Source organism: Lacerta agilis, chromosome 4, assembly GCF_009819535.1.
Source record: "Lacerta agilis isolate rLacAgi1 chromosome 4, rLacAgi1.pri, whole genome shotgun sequence".
NCBI classification, from domain to species: Eukaryota; Metazoa; Chordata; class Lepidosauria; order Squamata; family Lacertidae; genus Lacerta; species Lacerta agilis.
Genome location: NC_046315.1, coordinates 17,663,248 through 17,686,889, shown reverse-complemented (window position 1 = coordinate 17,686,889; position 23,642 = coordinate 17,663,248). Strand labels below are relative to the sequence as shown.

The 23,642-nt window shown below is 44.5% G+C and overlaps 1 protein-coding gene across 1 annotated transcript in view; it reads right to left on the bottom strand.

The window, feature by feature from the left end:
- Positions 1–22,654, bottom strand: part of ARHGAP42 (Rho GTPase activating protein 42) — a 145,913-nt gene extending 123,259 nt beyond the window's left edge. Inside the window, exon 1 of the mRNA XM_033146164.1 lies at positions 22,142–22,654. Within this exon, the coding sequence (XP_033002055.1) occupies positions 22,142–22,295 (154 nt within the window). The 5' untranslated portion in view covers positions 22,296–22,654. The remainder of the gene's footprint in view (positions 1–22,141) is intronic.
- Between the last annotated feature and the right edge of the window lie 988 nt (positions 22,655–23,642).

Below are 23,642 nucleotides of genomic sequence, written 5' to 3'. Positions count from 1 at the left end.
TTCGAACTGCTAGGTTGGCAGGAGCAGGGACCGAGCAACAGGAGCTCACCCCGTCACGGGGATTTGAACCGCCAACCTTCTGATCGGCAAGCCCTAGGCCCTGTGGTTTAACCCACAGCGCCACCCGCGTTCCTCAGCCATTTGAATACATGTCTCTAAAAGCTGGTTTTCACATTTCTGTGCCAAAGCTTGTGCCTAAGAAGTTTTTAAAGTACATATTTGACAAAGTAAAATGAAAGCGACAAGCGGAAACAAGTTTGTTTTTCTGGAACACATTTTTTGCATGCAGATTCCACATTGCTATACAGTGGAAACTCGGCTCCCGAACAATCAAAAGCTGGAAGTAATCTTTTTGGTTTTTGAATGTTCTTTGAAAGTTTAACATCCGGTACAGCTTCTGAGGCTTCCAATTGGCTGCAGGAAATTCCTGCAGCCAACTCGAAGCCGCACCTTGGTTCCCAAATTGTTTTGGGAGTCGAATGGACTCCTGGAACGGATTAAATTTGGGAACCAAGGTTCCACTGTAATTATAAGAACTAGGAATCTGTGGTTGAACCTTTGCATACAAAACCAGAATTGGATTCTGGTTTGTTAATGGAAATTATAAACCACAGTTTCCCATTGCATCTGAACCAGGAAACTGTGGTTTAAACAAATGTTGTCTTAAAGCATGCACAAAGGGAGAGGACGAAGGTGTAGGCAGGTAGTCATGATCCTTCATCTTAGATCTGATAATTCACAGTTTAATGAATAAGACAAAGAGTATTACACCTGAACCAGGCCACACAATTTTGGGCAAGTCATCAACTCTTAGCCCACCTCACAGGGCAGTTGTGAAGGTAATACTGAAATGAGGAGGACCGTGCATACTGCCTTGAGTTCTTTGGGGGAAAGGTGAGATATAAACGTAACAAATAAATTAAAAGGGTACATAAATAGAAGGTGCTCCCACAAATCAGCACTGAAATCACTTAAGACACTCATCCTGCATGTAGTGAGTTAGGCAAAAATAGTGGCAGTCTAAGGGGAAAAGCAATGTAACTAAGGTTGGGCTGAATTTACTGCCTAGCATTTTGGAAAGCGGAGGGTGGATAAGACGGAGCACATATGGAATTAGAGTGGTTATCTAGGCATGTCGAGTAATGAGCCCTTGGAACAACAAGAGAAGCAGCTATAGCGAGGGTCATGGGAAAGAGAAGCTTCGCTCACCCCTTTTCCTGGCAAGATTTTCTACACTTGGGTGGAGAGCAATTTGTGTTTTGCAAGAATGGGGAAAGGAGGCGGGGGGACGACAACAGAATTAGAGAGCCATCTGCATATTTGGTTAAAAAGGAAAAAAGGACGAAGAAGGGGGGGAAGCCTTTTGCTTTATAGGAAATGAAACACATTCTGCAGCAAATTCCATCGATCCTTAAGAAGTCAGTGACACACAGCCACTGATTAGCTTTCTTTGATCGTAAAGCTTGGATCGCTCACATGACGTTCAGGACTGCAAAAAGCAGTTGGTTCCTCTTAAGCACACATACAAAGCAAAACTGATGTGTGCAACCGCTGTTTATGCACGGCCAGGACCCCGACAACTCTTGAACCCTACGTTCACTCCTGGGATTCAGCAAAACGAAAAGAAGAGGGTGGGAATGGAGATAACTAGGCTTAGCCCACTGACAAGGAAGCTTTGGGCCGAAGAGTTCAAAATAGTTGGAACACCCTGTGCAGAATTAGGCCCTTACTGTGTAGTTAAGCAGAAAGACACTCTTTATTTAAAACCACATGTTTCAGTGAAGAGAGCCGCTCTCATCCGAATCGCAGGCTGAACACAAAAAAGATGCTCAGACGCAATTAGGAAGAGAGCAGTAACACAACTTCTGTAGTAACACGCCCCCCCCCCAGAATTGTGCTGCAAAGGACACACACCCTACATTTAAAGCACTGCCTTCCTCGAAAGATTTTTTTGGGCGTTGTGGTTTGCCAAGGGTGCTGAGAGTTGCTAGGGGGCCCCCCACTCCCCTCACAAAGTTGCAATTCTTAGAGCTCCCTGGGAAGAGGGATTGATTGGCAAGCCACTCTGTGAGGGAACGGCAGTATCATAATGATTCTCAGGACCCTTGAGCAGCCACCAGTTTTTCCGAATGTTTAGTTGCAATCTCCTTTCTTGCAACTTGAAGCCATTGGTTCGAGTCCTAGCCTCCAGAGCAGGAGAAGACAAGCTTGCTCCTCCATGTGACAGCTTTTAAGATATTTGAAGACGGCTATCATATCTGCTCTCAGCCTCCTCTTTTCCAGGCTAACCATACCCAGCTCCTCCAAGCGCTCCTCTGCACACGTTCCAGCTTCTCAACATCCTTCTTAAATTGTGGTGCCCAGCATTGGACACAGTACTCCAATTGTGGTCTGACTAAGGCAGAATAGAGTGGTCCCTTGATCTGGACACTATACTTCTGTTGATGCAGCCTAGAATAGCATTAGAATTTTTTGCTGCTGCATCACACTGTTGACTCATGTTAAGCTTGTGGTCCACCAAGACCCCTAGATCCTTTTCACATGTACTGCTAGTAAGCCAGGTGTCCTCCATTTTATATTTGTACATCTGGTTCTTCCTACCTAAGTGCACCACCTTACATTTGCCCCTGCTGAAATTCATTTTGTTAGCTTGTGCTCAGTTCTCCAATCTGTTAAGGTCATTTTGAATTCTGATTCCGTCTTCTGCGGCATTAGCTACCCTTCCCAGTTTGGTGTCACCTGCAAATTTGACGAGCATACCCTCAATTCCTTCATCCAAGTCATTTATAAAGACCTTGAACAACAACTGGCCCAGGACAGAACCCTGTGGCACCCCACTTGTCACTTTTTTCCAGGATGACAAGGAACCATCAATGAGCACTCTTTGGGTTCGGTCAGTCAACCAGCTACAAATCCACCTAACAGTTACCTCATTCAACCCACATTTTAACAGCTTCCTCGCAAGAATATCATGGGGGACTCTGTTAAGTAACAAACTTAGTTGGTCTCTAAGGTGCTACTGGAAGGAATTTTTTTTAATTTTGTTTCTGTTAAAAGCCTTACTGAAATCAAGATACACTATGTCCACAGCATTTCCCCGATCCACCAAGATCGTAATTCCATCAAAAAAAGAAATCACATTGGTCTGGAATAACTTATTTTTGAGAAACCCATGCTGGGTCTTAGTAATCACAGCATCCATCTCTAAATGCTCACAGACCAATTATCTGTTCCTGGGCGTTCCCCGGTATCGATGCCAAGCTCACCGGGTGGTAGTTACCTGGGTCTTCCTTTTCTCCCCCTTTTTGAAAATGGGGACAACATTTTCCCGCCTTCAGTCTGTAGGGACCTCACCTGTTCTCCAAGAATTCTCAAAGATAATAAACAAAGGCTCTGAAATTACAACCGCAATCTCCTTTTATTCCATTCACAATGCTGAACTTGATTGCTCTCCCACTGGTGATGTTTGAAGCTGTGTGCACAATCCATATCTACCCTGTAGTTCCCTGAGAAATGCTGTCTGTCTGGTCTCCATAGGAGGCAACTTGCAGACCAACTGTATTTCCAGGGCTGCTATCAAAAGCACATTCGCTTGGCCCTACTAAAATGAATATAGACTTCGCACAAATGGAGCTATAAAGCCTTCTACTGCTGAATCATGTTTAACTGTGTGCCTTCCCCCAGAAATACCTAAAGCTATAATGCTACAAAACAGCCTCATTGGTTTCAATGGTGCCACCTTTGACCATTGTACTGAAAACGTAAACAAACAACTGGCAATCCCGGGAAACTCCCAGTGGCAAGGGCAGGTCCACTGCATTATAATTGCTGCAGGAAATGCCAGCCTTACACATTTGCTCAGGAACATAAAACATGCACATGCACATATCTGTGAGAACTGAATTGGACAGAGTTACCAAGCAAGTGTACATGGGTTTTTTAAAACAATGCACGCATTGCCTCTGTACATTACATACTTGGTGTTTCCCATTTCCCACAACAATCGCAGAGCATGTGGAGTTGACCCTAGAACAGGGGTCAGCAAACTTTTTCAGCAGGGGGCCGGTCCACTGTCCCTCAGACCTTGTGGGGGGCCGGAGTATATATTTTTGGGAGGGCGGATGAACGAATTCCTATGCCCCACAAATAACCCAGAGATGCATTTTTAATAAAAGCACACATTCTACTCATGTAAAAACACCAGGCAGGCCCCACAAATAACCCAGAGATGCAGTTTAAATAAAAGGACACATTCTACTCATGTAAAAACACACTGATTCCCGGACCGTCCACAGGCCGGATTTAGAAGGCGACTGGGCTAGATAAAGCCCCCGGGCCTTAGTTTGCCTACCCGTGCCCTAGAATCATAGAATTGTAGAGTTGGTAGGGACTGCTAGGGTCATCTAGTCCAACCCCCTGCAATGCAGGAATCTTTTGCCCAATGTGGGGCTTGAACCCACAACTCTGAGATTAAGAATCTCATGCTCTACCAACTGAGCTATCCCTCGCTGAAGGGCACGTCTGCGTTGTACCACCCTACTGAGGCTGCTGCACCTCTAAGCCTCTACTAGAATAAGTGAATTATGGACTGCAGCTGTGGCACATACCAATGTCATCCAACTTTCTGAGAAGAAGAGTTTGGATTTGATATCCCGCTTTTCACTACCCAAAGGAGTCTCAAAGCGGCTAACATTCTCCTTTCCCTTCCTCCCCCACAACAAACACTCTGTGAGGTGAGTAGGGCTGAGAGACTTCAGAGAAGTGTGACTGGCCGAAGGTTACCCAGCAGCTGCATGTGGAGGAGCAGAGACGCGAACCCGGTTCCCCAGATTACGAGTCTACCGCTCTTAACCACTACACCACACTGGTGTACAGAAAGAGACAAACAAACCAAGCAGCCCCCCCCCCAAAAAAAATCACATACCCTGTAGGTAGAAATCTGATAAGGCTGGCTTCTGAAAGTGAATTGCAGAAGGAAGCGTAAAAGGTTTTGTTTAGGTTAAACAAAAGATAAAACAAAACAAAACTTCGCATGCACAACAGGGTCTGAATTGGCAGAGAACGAGCAAGAAAGAGTTGTGGGAAGTATCAGCCAATGTGCAGCAGCTGTTAAAAGAGGTGAATTCTGTGTGAGGTATCATTGGGAAAGGCACTGAACATAAGACTGCCAATATCCCAATGCTGTTAGATAAATCTAAGGTGTGACTATGCTTGGAATACTCTGTACAGCTGTGGTTGCGATGCACATAAAAGAGGTTACTGTAGAGCTCAAAGATGTGCAGAAAAGGGCGCCCAATAATATCAAGGGGCTGGAGAAACTCTTCCCTATGAAGGAAGGCTGGGTTTAGGCTGTTTTAGTTTGGGGAGTAGGGGAAGGTAAGGAAGGTCATGATAAATCATATAAAATTACAGTGGTACCTCTACTTATGAGCACCTCTGGTTAAGTATCCTTCGGGATACGCACACGGCAAACCTGGAAGTATATTTCTGGGTTTTGCCGCGTGCATGCGCAGAACAGGCAATTCTGGTTGCGAAAACTTCAGGATCCGACCGGAGCTCCGGAACGGATCCTGTCCGCAACCGGAGGTACCACTGTATGTATAGCGTGGAGGAAACGCCTAGGACAGAATGGCTCGGGAGAAGTTTTTCCACGTCTCGTAACGTTATTTAATTGTCGCACCCCAAAGCAGTTTACAAAATGAACCTTGGAAATGTTAGAAAATTGTAAAACTCACGGTCATCCAACGAAGCCAAATGTTGGAAGCTTCAGGGCAGACAAAAGAGAGTATTTACTTCCCGCAGCTGGGACAGCTCAGTTGGTAGAACATGAAACTCTCAATTTCAGGGTCGAGGGTTCGAACCCCATGTTGGGTGAAAGATTCCAGCATTGCGAATTACCGACAATGGAAGGATGGCAGACAAAATTAATGGACTATGCAGAATTAGATAAGATGACAGGAAGAGTTCGAAACCGGCGGGACCAGGAATTCCTGAAGGATTGGACTAAGTTTGAGAAATATTTGAAAGACAATTGTAAACAACAAATCACGCTAATAGGCCTATAAGACGTTTTGTAAGGTTGAATTTAGGAAATATTATGGAAATTAATTTTGGATGGTAATAATTAATTGCTGTGATGAAAAAATAATAGTGAAGTTGGAAATACAATAAGAAATTTGAAAATCATGAGAAGCGGTTGAGGGAAGTCAAAAATATGTATAACAATTGAATATGAATGGATGTTTAAAAGAATGTATGTAAAATTTAATAAAAAATATTTTTTAAAAAAGAAAGATTCCAGCATTGCAGGGGGTTGGACTAGATAACTCTTGGTGTCCCTTCCAACTCTGCAATTCTATGATTCTGTTATTAGACTGGCCTTTGGCCTGATCTTGCAGGGCCCATCTTTTTATTGCCTGCGTACCTGTTTCAGTTGAATGTAACTTCCCCCACCCTGAAGCTTATTCTGAAACTAAAATCAGGAGACCAGGACACCGTTGGGGGGGGGATTAAGGCAGAAAATTCCACAAAGCATCTTCTCTCAAAAACAGGCGCCTACTGTATTCTAAAGCGACATGGCAGACGTACTAATCTCTCCTACTAACCCCCACAAAGGTTCCAAGGAACATAAACAGGAAACACCCTTATGTGCAAACTGAAATGCTTTCAACTTGTCTCTTTGACCTCCGGCTTGCAGATGCAAAGGTTCGATATATTAGAGAAGACACCGAGCTGTAAAACACAGAGGTGGATATTCAAACAAGTGGGCTCCTCGCAGTATATGATGAATTAGAAAGCAATAGGGAGTTTAAGAGAGAGAAAGACCATTGAATTAAAAATATACACAGAGCAGGTGGGAACTGGATGCAAGGTTCACTACAGACTCTCCAAGGTACATGTCCACTCCAAATAAACAATAGCATAGTTTGGAGTTTATATCCTATCATAAGCTACTTTGGTGATGATCCCTAAAGGGATGGCAGCCAGGCACAGAAGCACTATATAAAAACATTACAGATTCATTTTTTTAAAAAAAAGAAAATCCAACAAGATTAAGGACAGAGGAATCTGATCAATGCTCTGCACAGGTTCCTGGTGGAAGAGGATCATTTCAGAATGCATAAGCAGCTTGCGGAATTTCTGGCCCAGAACAGAATTATGGTCACTCAAGACAAGTTTATAAAGCAGGTGGGGAGAGAGGCTGGTTAAAAAAAAATAGTTTAAATCTACTGGAGGTTAATAGTTAAAGTAAACAAACAGAGCATCTGAGGCAGTGTATCTTTGAGCATCAGCGCCTATGTGCAAACAAAGGAGATGGTAGAATCACAGAATCACACACAGAATCACTGAATCGTTGAGTTGGAAGGGACCCGGGCGATCATCTAGTCCAGCCTCCTGCAATGCAGGAATACACAGCTGCCCCATTCAAGGATCGAACCTGTGAACTTGCCGTTATAAGCACCACGCTCTAACCAACTGAGCCAGCCATTCAGGCGCTATCGCTGTCTCCTCTCCGCACCCTGCAATACGTAATTAATTCTCCACAATTCCAATTTTCTGACTATTGCCTGGACTTGAATTCCTGTGATTCCTGCACTACAGGGGGTTGAACTAGATGACCCTTAGGGTCCTCTCCAAACCTGCAAATCTACAATTCTATGAAATAAAATCAATGCCCTGGCTTGCACGACACAATAGCTATAGCTAAAAGAAACTAGGGCTAGAACTAGAAGCAGTAGCGTGCTGACTGATGGGTAATATATATTGGCTTGAAAACACATGTTCAATTCAGAGGGACACATAAATGAGGAGTGTTGTGGGGATCCCAACGCCCCAGCAGCGAAATGTCCTTCCCAGAGAGTCTCGCCTGGCATCTACTTTGATATTGCTCGGTACCAAGTGAAAACCTTTGTGAATTTCCCCAGCCTTTTTCATCTGTTTCAGATTTCAGCTGCCTTTCTTCACTGTGACTGCTGTTATGCAAACTTACGGTATGCTGTTGTTTGAATTTCAAGTTGTTTTTATTTCCCGCGGCGAGCCACCCTGAGAACTTTTGTTCTATGCCCTATTAAAAAAAAAAACATCAACACTGGAATTTAAACAAACAACAGGGACAATTATGGTGGTCGACCTTCGATTATGACTGTTCTTAAAACAAAATTGAAAATTCTTTCTAGTAGCACCTTAGAGACCAACTGAGTTTGTTCCTGGTATGAGCTCATACCAGGAACAAACTCAGTTGGTCTCTAAGGTGCTACTAGAAAGAATTTTCGATTTTGTTTTGACTATGGCAGACCAACACGGCTACCCACCTGTAACTGCAATTATGACTGTTCTTGTTTCATGCTTTAAATCTGCAACATTCCATCGATTCGGGTATTTTAGGGAAAGGGCCTTGTGCTGCAATCCTATGCACTAACTCAAGAGGAAGTTATCTACCCAGAAGTAAGGAGGCACAGGATTGTGAACCAGGTGATTAGCTGCTTTGAATATAACGGTAAAGGTCGCGAGGATTCGAACCGCCAACCTTCTGATCGGCAAGCCCTAGGCTCTGTGGTTTAACCCACAGCGCCACCCGCGCTCCTTTTCAATATAATGGGAAATTGTTTAAATCACCTGGTGCTCTCCAGAGGTTTTGGATTACAATAACCCAGCAGAAGGCTGATATGAGTTGTAGTCCAAAACATCTGAAAAGACACCAGATGGACAAAATAGTAGCATCTTTTTCGCCAGGGTGCTGTGGACAAAGGAAAAAAAACTTGTTTGTTTTATATAAGCCTAGAATATTTAGCTTTGGGGAAAGTGTTGACTCTGCAAGCAGTTCTCAGCATGCTGTTCTCTTCTCCAAAGAAAAAGAAATACCCTTTCAACAGTAAGATTTATTTATTTTTATTTTTAAAAGTTTTGTCCTTGGCATATGGTTGATGAAAACAAAACCAATGTTGCAGGGAACAGGTCGAGCAGAAAACCATCTTGAAACAATTGTTAACCGGAAACTGCCAGTTTGACATAACTGGTTCCCAGTCTACAATAGGGTTACCAGACGTCCCTGGTTCCCGGGGACAGTCCCCCGGATTTGCAAATCTGCCCCCGGACAAATTCCGTCCCTGGAACGTCCCCAGATTTGCAAATATGTCCCCGGGAAACATGGCAGCGGCAGTCTCGGCAGCCCAGAGCCAGCCTGGTAGCGCAGTTGGCTCTGGCTGGCTTCAGGAGCTTCTTGCTGCCACCGCCACTGCCAAAGAGGAACCGGGGACGTCCGGAGGTACAGATCTCCTGCCCCCTTTGTTTTGACAGATCGGGGGAGGCTAGGGCAGGCGGGCATTGCCCAGTTTTTTTTATAAAAAAAACAGCTTTGCGCATTTATGTTTCACAGGGTGCGAAAGAAGGGCTTTGCACCTTTACACAATATGCATTTGTGCTTGGGCCCAGGATCTTTTCCTCACCATCCCCACTACTGACTCCCTGTTGCTACTCAGCTTCCCCCCCAAAAAAGTGTCCCCTGATTCATTGAAAAAAATCTGGTAACCACAGTCTACAAACCCCCAAGAGAATCCATAAAGGTTCCGTCAAGTCACTTTTTCCACTCTTAGCAAGGGGTACGGGGGTGGGGAAAACATTCACAAAAACTACTTTCTTAGGAGGTTGAAACTTTTTATCTTGTAAAGAAGCGTGATGCAAAAGAAAGGAGGTTGAAATTCTATGCCGGCTTGGCTGTGAGTAAGCGCCACTGAACTCAAAGGGACTTACCGGTACTTGTGTATAGACATGCAAAAGTATGCACTGTACACCTCTTATACAGCAGAAATGGAAAAGGCCAAGTGGCAAATATTCACAACTTAAACCAGGGGTCCCCAAACTAAGGCCCCAGGGGCCAGCTGCGGCCCAATCGCCTTCTCAATCCGGCCCACGGACGGTCCGGGAATCAGCATGTTTTTACATGAGTAGATTGTGTCCTTTTATTTAAAATGCATCTCTGGGTTATTGGTGGGCCATAGGAATTTGTTCATTATTATTTTTTCAAAATATAGTCCGGCCCCCCCACAAGGTCTGAGAGACAGTGGACTGGCCCCCTGCTGAAAAAGTTTGCTGACCCCTGACTTAAACCCTTGATTAAAGTTTGCCTTCCTGGGCATCCCTAGATGACCCTTGGGGTCCTTTCTAATTCTACAAATCTATGATGCCTTTGACTGCTCCATTAGGGCGTGTTGAATTTTTTATCTTTAAAAGTCCTGATTTGAGGGGTGTTAAAAAGTTGTGGTATGATTAGGTAATTTGAAATATATTTTGGTTACTTGTAAATATTTAGGTCTTGCTTGGTAAATATCTATGTGAAAAGTTCCTACTTTTTTTTAAAAAATTAAATTTTTCTGTCATTTAAACATATATATTATTCCCAAATTTTCATGAAAACAGATGTTGATAAGTGCCTAAAATTTATTACAAGATATTGTAGTTCTGTTATATATGTATTGTAGTTATCTGTATTATTAATATTAATATTAATATTATTAATTATTAATATGTAGTTATCTGTATTATTAATATTGGGTATGTTTAGCCTGGAGAAGAGACGGTTAAGGGGTGATATGATAGCCATGTTCAAATATATCAAAGGATGTCATATAGAGGAGGGTGAAAGGTTGTTTTCTGCTGCTCCAGAGAAGCGGACACGGGGCAATGGATTCAAACTACAAGAAAGAAGATTCCACCTAAACATTAGGAAGAACTTCCTGACAGTGAGAGCTGTTCGGCAGTGGAATTTGCTGCCAAGGAGTGTGGTGGAGTCTCCTTCTTTGGAGGTCTTTAAGCAGAGGCTTGACAGCCATCTGTCAGGAATATTTTGATGGTGTTTCCTGCTTGGCAGGGGATTGGACTGGATGGCCCTTGTGGTCTCTTCCAACTCTATGATTCTATGATTCTAAGATTCTAAGTCCAGGCAATAGTCAGAAAAAGAGTGAAAACTTGGGAATTGTGGAGAATTAATTACGTATTGCAGGGTGCGGAGAGGAGACAGCGATAGTGCCTGAATGGCTGGCTCAGTTGGTTAGAGCGTGGTGCTTATAACGGCAAGTTCACAGGTTCGATCCTTGAATGGGGCAGCTGTGTAAGATGATTAAAAACTTTAACTTTGCTTCAAAATGCGAGTTTTTGGCTTTTTTAAAGTGTATTTCAAACAAATCTCAATTTACCAAGCTAATCATCAACCAATCATAAAAATAATTGCAGATTTGGATTCCTCATGTGCAATTACATATTTTTAGACCCCCTCATTGAGCAAATTCACAAAATAAAATTTTTCGTCCTTAAATGACACGCCCTACTGCTCCATGGACTGCAAGAAGTCCAAAACTATCCATTCTGAAGGAAATCAGCCCTGAGTGCTCGCTGGAAGGACAGATCCTGCAGCTGAGGCTCCAGTACTTTGGCCACCTCATGAGAAGAGAAGACTCCCTGGGAAAGACCCTGATGTTGGGAAAGATGGAGGGCACAAGGAGAAGGGGACGACAGAGGATGAGATGGTTGGACAGTGTTCTCGAAGCTAACAACAAACTGACCAAACTGTGGGAGGCAGTGGAAGACAGGGGTGCCTGGTGTTCTCTGGTCCATGGGGTCACAAAGAGTCGGACACTCTTTAGCCAGAGTACACTCACTCCATCAATACTTAAGTTACCTAAACCCAGTGGGTCTACTACAACCCTGTATTCTGAACTTTTAAATGGATTTATGTTTACGCTTTTAAATTTACGTTGGTTGCAGACATTTTAGGTAACAAGCGACTGGTAAGTTTAATAAGCTTCAAATGTACCCCAATAAACAAACAAAAACGCCTGATTACTAGGCTGCCTTACAAATGAGAAAGGATCAGAAATAGCTACAGCAGATCACATCTCAACACCAACCACAGTTCAGCGACATGAAGGTTGAAAGAACCATTCTTGCCTGAAGCCTATTATGGAAGTTTTTTGTTGTTGTTTAGTCGTTCAGTCGTGTCCGACTCTTCGTGACCCCATGGACCAGAGTACGCCAGGCACCCGTATCCTCCACTACCTCCCGCAGTTTGGCCAAACTCATGCCAGTCGCTTCGAAAACACTGTCCAACCATCTCATCCTCTGTCGTCCCCTTCTCCTTGTGCCCTCCATCTTTCCCAACATCAGGGTCTTTTCCAGGGAGTATTCTCTTCTCATGAGGTGGCCAAAGTACTGGAGCCTCAACTTCAGGATCTGCCCTTCCAGGGAGCACTCAGGACTGATTTCTTTAAGGATGGATAAGTTTGATCTTTTTGCAGTCCATGGGACTCTCAAGAGTCTCCTCCAGCACCCTAATTCAAAAGCATCAATTCTTCGGCGATCAGCCTTCTTTATGGTCCAGCTCTCACTTCCACACATCACTACTGGGAAAACCATAGCTTTAACTATACAGACCTTTGTCGGCAAGGTGATATCTCTGCATTTTAAGATGCTATCTAGGTTTGTCATTGCTTTCCTCCCCAGAAGCAGGCGTATTTTAATTTCGTGACTGCTGTCACCATCTGCAGTGATCATGGAACCCAAAAAAGTGAAATCTCTCACTGCCTCCATTTCTTCCCCTTCTATTTGCCAGGAGGTGATGGGACCAGTGGCCATGATCTTAGTTTTTTTGATGTTGAGCTTCGGACCATTATTTTGCGCTCTCCTCTTTCACACTCATTAAAAGGTTCTTTAATTCCTCCTCACTTTCTGCCATCAAGGTTGTGTCATCATTATGGAAGTACTGTGTAGAAAAAACACAAGCACCATCGCTTTCACAAGGAAAATGTTGCACCATCTACCTGCATTCTGAATTGCCTTCTTCCGCCAGTTTAATCATTTACCTTTAAATTTATTCTTAGTGGAGGTATGGAACTCATTCGGAACTTTCACCCTAGTTGCAGATTAAAAGCATCTTAACTGAAAATGGTACCCCCTAGCCTCGATTCCAAGAAATATTTCTGTGCAGAATGTGGAACACTTCTGGAAGAAGAAGAAGAAGAAGAAGAAGAAGAAGAAGAAGAAGAAGAAGAAGAAGAAGAAGCTTTTTTTTTTTGGAAGGGGGAATAAATGTGCAGATGGCAAGCCCACACTCCACAAAGTGTTATGTCTCTGGAGGAGGGAGAAGGTACGCTTGCTCACTTGCCCAACATGGAAGAACTCACAAGCCCAGGAGTCTTAAGACTGCGAATTGGCTTCAAGGGATTTCAAAATCGCGTACTTGGTTCTTTGCAAACCTACCAGGGGTCCTGTGCAACACCCATGTGAAATGTCCCTGTACCCAACACAAAATCCAAGGGAACAGCCAAGTTCTTTCCTTGCATCGACAAATCCCGTAGATTTAGTGGAATTTCTCAAGCTTTGGATGAGAGGCAGCAAAACAACAAAACCGAACATGAAACTTCCTTGCGCAAAGGACTGTCAAAGTAAACAAATTCCAAAGCACCGTGAGAAATATGCGCTTCTTCTGAGCTTACATTTCAGGGCATTTTCAACAGTAACAAGTGCGCAATTTTCAGATGTGAACTTAAACGATTACACACACATAATCCTTCACTGTTACTTAGAGCGGAGGGAAACACCGAAAAGGGAAGCACCGTGAGAGTTAGCATGGGAAAACTGCTGGAACTGGTTTAGGTGCAAGAGTGGGGAATCTTGTTCATCCCAAGGGCCACATTCCCTTCTGGGGAGCTTTCTGGGGGCCACGTGCCAATGGTGGGTGTACAGAGCAATTGTACCGTTGTAATCGTACACCTTACCTTTGTACACCAGGCTAGTTCCTACAGTCTTTCCGTTGGAGATTCCTGCACTGCAGGGGGCCAGACTAGAGGACCCTCGGGGGTCCCTTCCAACTTTACAGTTCTGTGATTCATCCAGGCAAGCATTATGAGACACATTCCAGCCAGGCAAAAACACTTGGTGTGGGAAGCAGGGCCAGGGAGGGCTGTAGTTTGGGAAGAGCTGACTGGCAACCCAGTCAGATGGTTGGGGTACAAATAATAAAAATACTACTGTTCTAAGAGTCATGAGGGCCAGATAAGAGAGGTATGGAGGGCCACATTCATGCCCTGAGGACTGTGGTTCTTCTACATCTCTGTTTCAGTGCCGAGCCACAGAGGCCCAGTTTCAAATCCAGACTTAGCTGAGAATGTCACTGAGTGAACATTTTTAAACTAGCCTACCTCATAGGGTTCACTGTGGATAAAATGGGGCTACAGAGAGACTTTAACCCTGAGTCACTTATTACATGTCTACCTCTTTAGGTGGCTGGTGGGGTATATGTGTTGTAAATGAATAGGTTTCGACAGAAGAAATGACTTGTTTTGAAAAAGTAAGTAATTTATAATTACTCTCGGTTTAGGAAATCTACTAGGTTAGATAAGTAATGTTACTATACTTGTAAATTTCTAGACAGATGGGCATGTTAATATTTTTTTAGCCCCACCCCCATCATCATCAAAACAGTGTACATTCGTACCCTCTGAACTTACTCCTCTACAATTCTCACTATACCAGAAAGAAATATCCAAATCAGATTCACTGTGTGATGTGAGCTGCTAGTTCAGGGGTCAGCAAACGTTTTCAGCAGGCGGCCAGTCCACTGTCCCTCAGACCTTGTGGGGGGCTGGACTATATTTTTTGGGGGGGCAGGGGAAATGAATGAATTCCTATGCCCCACAAATATCCCAGAGATGCATTTTAAATAAAAGCACACATTCTAGTCATGTAAAAACACCAGGCGGGCCCCACAAATAACCCAGAGATGCATTTTAAATGAAAGCACACATTCTACTCATGTAAAAACACCAGGCAGGACCCACAAATAACCCAGAGATGCAGTTTAAATAAAAGGACACATTCTACTCATGTAAACACATGCTGATTCCCAGACTGTCCGTGGGCCGGATTTAGAAGGCGAATGGGCTGGATCCGGCCCCCGGGCCTTAGTTTGCCTACCCATGTGCTAGTTTTTACAATGTCACAAGACTCCTCCATACTTTAAAGTACTAACTAGGTGAAATGGACTACTACTCTTGCAGGAAGAGGTGACTCAGGATTACTGTACAGCCTTTTAAATTATCTTTACTATCGCAATGGAAATCCCGCGCCAGAGGCTACGCAAGAAGCCTTCAAGGAACTGAAGCAGAGACTTCGCATTGTTCAACCTGCCACTCGCTCTAACTGGGTTTCCTTCTTCATGAAAACGAGAATTAAAAAAAAGGGAACACTGCCCGATGCTGCATTGAAGCAGAAAGAGATAACAAAAGCACATGTATAAAATCTCATCTCCAGAAAATGAACACCTGTGCAATTATCTGTAATTGTCATCAATAAAACTGCAAACGCGCAGAAATATGAACAGGCCATTTCTTGTGGGGTGTCTGTACTTTCTCCTTTCACGAGAAAACTGAAAACTGTGAAAATTTAAGACTGATCCTAGCAAAGTGAAGCTATCTGGAAAAGGTAAAGTAAAGGTATTCACATATATATTCACATACAGTGGTACCTTGGTTGTTGAACTTAAATCTGTTCCAGGAGTCCCGGAAAACCAAGGCGCAGCTTCCGATTGGCTGCAGGAACTTCCTGCTGGAAGCCGCAGAAGCCGCGTCGGACGTTCACCTTCCCAAAAAGTTCGCAAACCAGAACACTTACTTCCGGGTTTGCGGCGTTCGAGAGCCAATTTGTTCGGGAGCCAATCCGTTCGACATCCAAGGTACCGCTCTATATATTTAAGCCCTTCCTTTCATAGGGTTGCCATATTTCAAAAAGTAAAAACCAGGACACCCCAAAAGTTGTTGAGCTTTCTTTCTTTAGGAAAACCCCAAAATTGCTGAGCTACTTTCAGGACAGCCTGGTAGTTGTTGAGCTTTTTCTAAGACAAACCCCAAAGCTGTTGAGCTTCTAGAAATCCCCCACCCCACCCCGGACGTCACTTCCACCTTTGAAATCCTGAACGTATGGCAGCCCTACCTTTGTATTTTTCCTTATTTCACCTGTGCAGGTCTCAGGTCCAACAACCTCTTCCAGCATCATCAGAAAGGGCTCAGAGACAACCTGGTCGAAAATCATGCCAGTCAGGAATTGATGCTCTGGTGGTGGTCAGACCCAGTATAAGTGGGTTGTTTTTTTTTTTTGGTTTTTTTTTTTGCATCACCAGTCATTATTTTAGGTTTTATTATGTACGCTGCTTTGAGGTTTGTTTGTTTTTTGATTGAGCAGTTTATACATTTCCCTAAACAGAAACAAAACCAGTTGCAAAATGCACAAAGCAGCTAGCTTTGTTGCTGCCAAGTCCAGTCAAAGTCGGCAGGGGGGCCTTTTGTCACTGTCCTTCTAAAAGGGACCCCAGAGATTCAATTTGCAGAAATTAAGTCAAGCGAGCCTTTTTCTTGCTAATGGAGTGTTAGTTTTGACAGCTCTTTCCTAAATTCATTATGAGCAGCGAGAGAGTGCTACTGAGATGAACGCGGCATGTTCAAGATCCAGCCTTTTCTGGAGCGATTGTCTCACAACAGAAGCAGTTGACATCTGAAGTGTAATATGGCAGAGAAGTTTCAGACCAGAGGTGGGTGGATGGGTGGGAGGAGACTACTAGAATTACCGGTATTCAGGCCATCTTTTTTGCAAATGCAAACTATTTCTCGTGGCTTTTTAGGGATACACTCCTGGGCTGCAAGGGGTGTGTGTGTGTGTGTGTGTGTGTGTGCATATATATATATATATATATATATATATATATATATATATATATATATCTGCATCTTGAAAATGCAATAAAATGTTTTCAATGACTGTATTTTTATGCTTGTGGATTAAAAACAAAACAAAACAAACCAGAACACTTCGGAATAACCTATGAAAAATTGATGTCCTTATACTAGATACAATGCTGCGGTGTGATGAAACCTTTAGAATGTGGTATTTATTTATTTAATCCAACCCCTCAAGGCACAAAGTCTTATGAAAGCCACTTGCAAATATTTAACTCTTCGCAGGAAGCAAGAAGTGTTGTCACCCAATTCAAAAAGGCGCGGGGAGGAAGGGAAGGCTGTGATTTAGGCTGCAATCCTAAATTGTACAGCCGGTGTCCAAAACTCCCATTCTTCTAGCCGCATTTTGCGACAGGGAATTTCAGAGCAGTTTCTGAGCAACTGCGCCTAAGATTTCAGATTAAAACTGCAGAGTGGAAGGAAAGGAGGAGCCTTTTCTGCCTCCCCACATCCAGCTACTCTCTGAAGACTGGAAAAGAGACCCTCCTAAGAATATTAGGGGGTGGGCAGGGGAAGGACTAGACCATGTGAAAAATGAGCATGATATTTTAGCTGCAGTTCATTCATTTCCAGCTTTGTATTCTTGTTATGAAAAAAAGCGCCTAGACATTCTGTTGTTGCGTCCATTACCTACCCTTAAGGTGCCATTTAGCTCCTAGTTTTCACATCTCAGTTTCGGACACCGTGTGCAGCACTTAAGAGACAACTGCCATTAAGTGGTATATAAATTGTCTAAAATAAGAAGCTGTCTATAGCATATTCCCCCTGATAGAGCATAAGACGATTAATTCCAGGGTCGTGGGTTCGAGTCCCATGATTCCTGCATTGCAGGGGGTTGGACTAGATGACCCTTGTGGTCCCTTCTAACTCTACAATACCATGCTTCTATTGTTCTTTGACCTCAACTACTCAGACTCCTGCTATTTTGCTGGCATTAAACAATCACCGCCTTTAAAATAAATAAAAAAGGGAAAACTGCAGTTGAATATTTGGCATACAGTGGCCTTGAGTTCCTACAAATTTCCCCGGAAAGATCTGCAACAAAAAGGCATGCAGCAACCCATTCCCCCTTCACTCACTTACTGAGGAGTTCAGCTTGAGAAACTACAACATATTTAGTGCTCTTGAATTCCTTCCTCCCACACACACACACACACACCCCAAAAGAGAACACTGGGAAGTGTAGGATAACAACTGCTCAACACAAAGTCATTTCAAACAAATCAGGATGAATGCAGAGGCCACTTAACCTTCCTGCTAACTCTGTGAAAACAAATGAATGCTCAATAAACAGCAGAGGCCAGTTTAACCTCCCCGCAAAGCAAACTTTGTGCAAACAAAATAAAATAAAAAATTCCTTCCAGTAGCACCTTAAGAGACCAACTAAGTTTGTTCTTGGTATGAGCTTTGGTGTGCATGCACACTTAATTCGGGAGGAATGCTCAATAAACAGGTCACTTGGAAGTATCCTTCGTCAGCTTAGGGCCCAACAAGATGTGATGTTAAAACGTGCCTTCTCCGTGGTGACTCTGGAATGCCCTCCCCCATGGAGGCCTGACTGGCGCCAACACTACAGATTTTCACCATCAGGTTAAGACATCGGGGTAGCCAACTTGGGGCGCTCTCCTGGACTACAACTCCTATCTTCCATGATCACTAGTCATGCTTGCTGGGAGTTGTAGTTCAAGAACATCTGCACAGGGAAGCTGCAGGTTAGCTATCCTTGGGTTAAGACAGTGGCATTTGCCCAGGCATTTCATTTGTAACCTCTGACCTGCCCAATTATTTTGCATTATTCTTGCCTCTCATTTTTATCGCCTGTGTGAAGGGTTTTCCGTTGCTTTTGTTATAATGTATTTTTATTGTTGCGCTCGCCATGGATGGGCTAGATTTTTCATTTTTTAAAAAAAAAACACAAAACATTAACAACATGAAAGCTTTTTTTAAAAAAAAAAAACTACAAATAGCATCAGCTGGGAGGAGCTGATAATTATTGAGATACCAGTAGGTGGGTGGGTGGGCAGAGAAGTGAGTTTAACACTTTCCTCCCCGTATGTGGTCTTGAGGAAAATCCCTCCTACGGAAGTGCTGTTTGCATTGGGAAGAAAACCTCCCATTGGCACCTATGAGAGAATTTACTCCCCAAAGCATATTACCTGTAATAGTTTCAGTTTTTTTTTCCCTGCAGACTGCAATAGGGGACGAAAGGGTTATATTCCCCCCTCTCCTGCTTGCTGCCCTCCCAGTAATTATCACGTTTAATGCTAGTTTGTCCCTTCAAGATAGCAGCTGGAGAGGAGACAAAGCATAAACATTTAGCAACAATGACCTCAGTGGCAGGGGTTGCAATCATTACCTCCAGCAACAGGGTTAGGCAAGGGTTAAAAAACGGAGCTTCCCGTTCTTTTCCCCTGCTTCCTAAATATATTCCTGGGGGAGAATTATGGGAAGTCAACTTACACCCGAAAAGCACACAGAAGCAAAGTAACAAGGATCCTTTCAAATCATGGCATGTGCTTTGGTTCACCATTCCAGATACCCACTCAATTCTATAAGGAGCATCAGACTCCTTAATCTCAGGTCTGTGGGTTCAAGACCCACTTTGGGCAAAAAGATTCCTGCATTGCAGGGGGTTGGGCTAGATGACCCTCATGGTCCCTTCCAACTGTACAATTCTATGATGTATGACACCATGGGGAGGGGGGATATATGTACCACTGTCTAAGCCTTGCAGAGGGGCAAGAAGGGTTTGAAATAGTGGCCCCACCCTCTCCGGTCCTGCTGCCACCACGTTCCCCAGGAACGCCCCCTTTTTCCGGGACTTACACCATCCTTGGCTCAACTGGCTGAGCCCTGGATGAGGAAGTTATGCCAGCATATCTTGAATTAAACTGGGTCTGGAGACTTAATGCCACAGGCTGAGCCAGGAATTAAATAGCGGAGCCAGGAATTAAATAGCGGAGCCAGAGATCTGCTGCATGCATCCTAAATTGCTAATCATCCCAGAGGACCTTGCCATAAACACTGCCCTCTTACAGACAAGCAACACCACTCAATTCAATGGGAGTGTGTCACAGAACCATGCAGCGTCAAACACACCCCTGTAAAAATAATAACACAAACATCAGATGCAGAATGTGGATGAACTTCACTTGCCAACTGCTTTTACAGTAAGTTTAGGCGGAGTATTTTGCAAGTTTCGACCACCGTTTTTTTTTTTTAGTTTTTACACATTTATTCTGCCTGGTTCTGTTTTATAAATTGGTTTCCACCCTTCCCATTCATTCCGTGTTCTTTCTATAACAGCGATATTCCAGAGGAGAGAAACAATACTTACTTAAAGCAACTTGCAAAAAATTAATATCTTGGACTATATCTTCGACTAACTGCATGGAAAAGGAATTAAGGCTGCAATGCTAACAACACACTTGCTAGGGAGTAAGCCCCATTGACCACAGTGCAGTCTACTTCTGAGTAAACCCACTGGACAACTACAAACCCACAGTCTACCTGAAAGGTAAAGGTAAAGGGACCCCTGACCATTAGGTCCACTTGCGGGCGACTCTGGGGTTGCAGCGCTCATCTCGCTTTTTTGGCCGAGGGAGCCGGCGTACAGCTTCTGGATCATGTGGCCAGTATGACTAAGCTGCTTCTGGCGAACCAGAACAGTGCATGAAAACGCCGTTTACCTTCCCGCCGGAGTGGTACCTATTTATCTACTTGAACTTTGACGTGCTTTTCAACTGCTAAGTTGGCAGGAGCAGGGACTGAGCAACAGGAGCTGCAAGAGTTTTGAGATTGTAAACTCCCAGGAGGCAGGGACCCATCATTGTTATTTTGACTCTGTACAGCAACTCTGAATGAGACTAGTAGAATTATTAGGCTACTAGTAGAATTATTATAAAAAACAAATTAGGAAGGAAAGTTTGAAGCATGGGAAAAAGTATGTCACTGGATATGTCTCACATTCATAGGACCATATGAAGCTGCCTTCTACTGAATCAAACCATTAATTCATCTAGTTCTATGTTGTCAACACTGACTGGCAGCAGCTCTCCAGGGCTGGGGTATCTCCCAGCACTACCTGAAGCTACCCCAAATTGAACCCAGCAGTTTATCCACACAAAAGCAAAATACTCTGCTACTGAACTATGACCCTTCTTCCTCAATCTGCCTTACGCTAAGTCAGACCATTGCTCTATCTAGCTCAGTACTGCCTGCACTGACTGACAGCAGCTCTCTAGAATTTAAGACAGGGGAATGTCCCATCCAAACATGAAGATGTCCCAGACTGAACCTGACACATTACCCACACAAAGCAAAACACTCTGCTACTGAATTATGACACTTCTCCTAAAGCTGCTTTCTACTAAGATCGACCATTGGCCCATCTGCCAGCAGGGCCATTGTGGTGTAGTGGCTCTGTAGACTGTTAGACTAGGAGCTGGGTTCAAATCCCGACTCAGCCATAAAACTCACTGGGAGCCAGTAGCTGCCTTTCAGCCCAACCTACCTCACAGGGCAGTTGTGGGGATTAAAGGAGGAGGGGAGAAGTTTGCGTGCCACCTTGAACTCCTTGGAGGGAAAGGTGGATTATAAATGCAATAAATGGCCTTCTCTATGTCTCCAGTCGTGGGAGGTTCAGAGGGTGACAACACAAGAACAGGGCCTTTTTGTGGTGGCTCCTCATCTGTGGAATGCTCTCTCCGGAGAGGCTCGCTTGGCACCATCATTACATATTTTCAGCCCCCCCCCCCCCAAACAGGCACAAACTTTCCTTTTTACCCAGGCGTTCGACCATTAAATAATCTATGGCCTTTTAAAGCTGTGGAGGTGAGGATTGTTATGATGATTATTTTACTATCATGCTATTTCTTTATTATGCTTTTAATGTTTTTATTATTGCGCTCTGTAAAATGTGTTCTTAACGCTGTACAACGCCCTAAGATCTTTTGATAAAGGGAGGTATATAAAGTAACTAAATAATAATAAATAAATAAGAGTCAATAAACGGACCAGCAGCGGCTCTCCATTCACACAAGGAGGGGGACACACATACACACACCTGGAGATGCCACCAGCAGGACCTTCTGCATGCCGAGCAACTGCCCTGGCCCGGAGCTACGCCCCTTCCCCGCCGAGCACGTACGTGTCCCAGTCCCGGGACAACGGCGCCGCGAGAGAACTTTTTCGCCTTCCGACAGGGGCGCGCTTTCGCCGGATCCATTCAAACAAAAGAACAGTTCTTCTTCCCCGCCCCCTGCGCGCAAAGGGGATCGCGCCACCGCCGGGCATTTCCCCCCCCCCCCCGCGCACCGTCCGCACCCGCTTCCCCCGTACTTTATCCCGCGGTTACTTACTCCGGAGCGCCCCGATGAGCAGGCCGCCGTCCTTGATGAGCTCCTTGATGAACTTGTTGGTCCTCTCCAGCTCCACCTCGTGACATTTCAGCCTCTCGCGAAAATCCGGGCTATCCAAGTACGAGTCGCTGAACTCCAGGGTGGGCAGCCCCATGGCACCGGCAGAGAGGACGACGACGAGGAGGAAACGCCGGGCCGAAGGGTCGGGGGGACGGCGGCGAAGCCCGCGGGCGCCCGGGTGCGGGGTCTCGCCGCCCGCTCTCCAGCCCAAGCCGCGCGCAAAAATGGGACTGTCAGCTGGTTACATGGCGCATCGCTGGAGCCACGGCGCGGCGATGGCTGCGTTCCGCTGCTGCCGCACTCCTCTTCCGGCAGATCCGGGCTTTGCCGTCTTCCCCGCCAGCCCTTCCGCGCTTAACCCTTCTCTGAGGCTCCCTTGGCCGGGCCAAGGAAACTCTCCTCCCAGGTCAAGGGAGGGAGACGCGCCGCAGGGGGGAGACCGAGAGGAGAGAGTTCTGGTTTCCCGCGTCTGGCCCAATCAGGGCGCACGGCCGCCACCCACCCACCCCTCCCGCGCCCACGGTGCCACGCCCCCGCGGGATCCTGCTCAAGACTTGGGGAAAGTTTTTTTTGGAAGGCCATCCCAACGTGAGAGCCTCCGTTCCTACCTCCGAAAATGGAAGGGGAAAAGAAAAAGGGGAAAGCATTTGTTTTTCATTTGCGATAGGTTTCAACGATGCTGTTCTAGGTCATAATGGGTTACAGTCGACCAACTCTCTGGCGCTAATATTTGTAGTGCATGCTTTATATAGAACTTTTTTAAAACTCAGCAGCCCATCAAAATGGGAGAGCTTCCCTACCTCCAGAAAAGTAAAACAAAAGAGTAGCCTATTTTTTAATATTTGCGATAGGTTTCAATGTTGCTGTTATAGCTGTCATAATGGTTTGCAGTGCATGCTTTTTGGAATCACGGAATTGTAGAGTTAGAAGGGACCTCAAGGGTCATCTAGCCCAACCCCCTACAAATACAGGACTCTTGCCAAAGGTGGGGCTCAAACCTATGACTCATGTTCTCCCGACTGAGCTATAAGCTGGGGGGGGCGCGCACACACACACACACTGTATATATTTGAAAATGCAGCCATCAGAAATGAGTGCTTCCCTCTAAAAATAAAGAAGAAAATTGTTTTTTATTTTATCTTTGTGATAGAATGGTGCTGCTTTGGTTATAGTGGGCTGCATATCTCTCTATCATGTGTATTGTGTATGCTTTTAAAAATATACATACAGTATATTGTTTGTTTGTTTTTAAATACAGCTGTAAAAAGTCAATAGGATGTACAGATCAATAAAAAGAGGATAAAAACCCCATAGCCATGCATGCTTTTGAACTTTACTGAGTTGTATTCAATTAACTTTCACTCAGAGCAGATTCCTTGAACTTCATGAGCATGACTACCTTAGGTTCGTTAATTTCAAGGGATCCGCTTTGAGGGAAAGT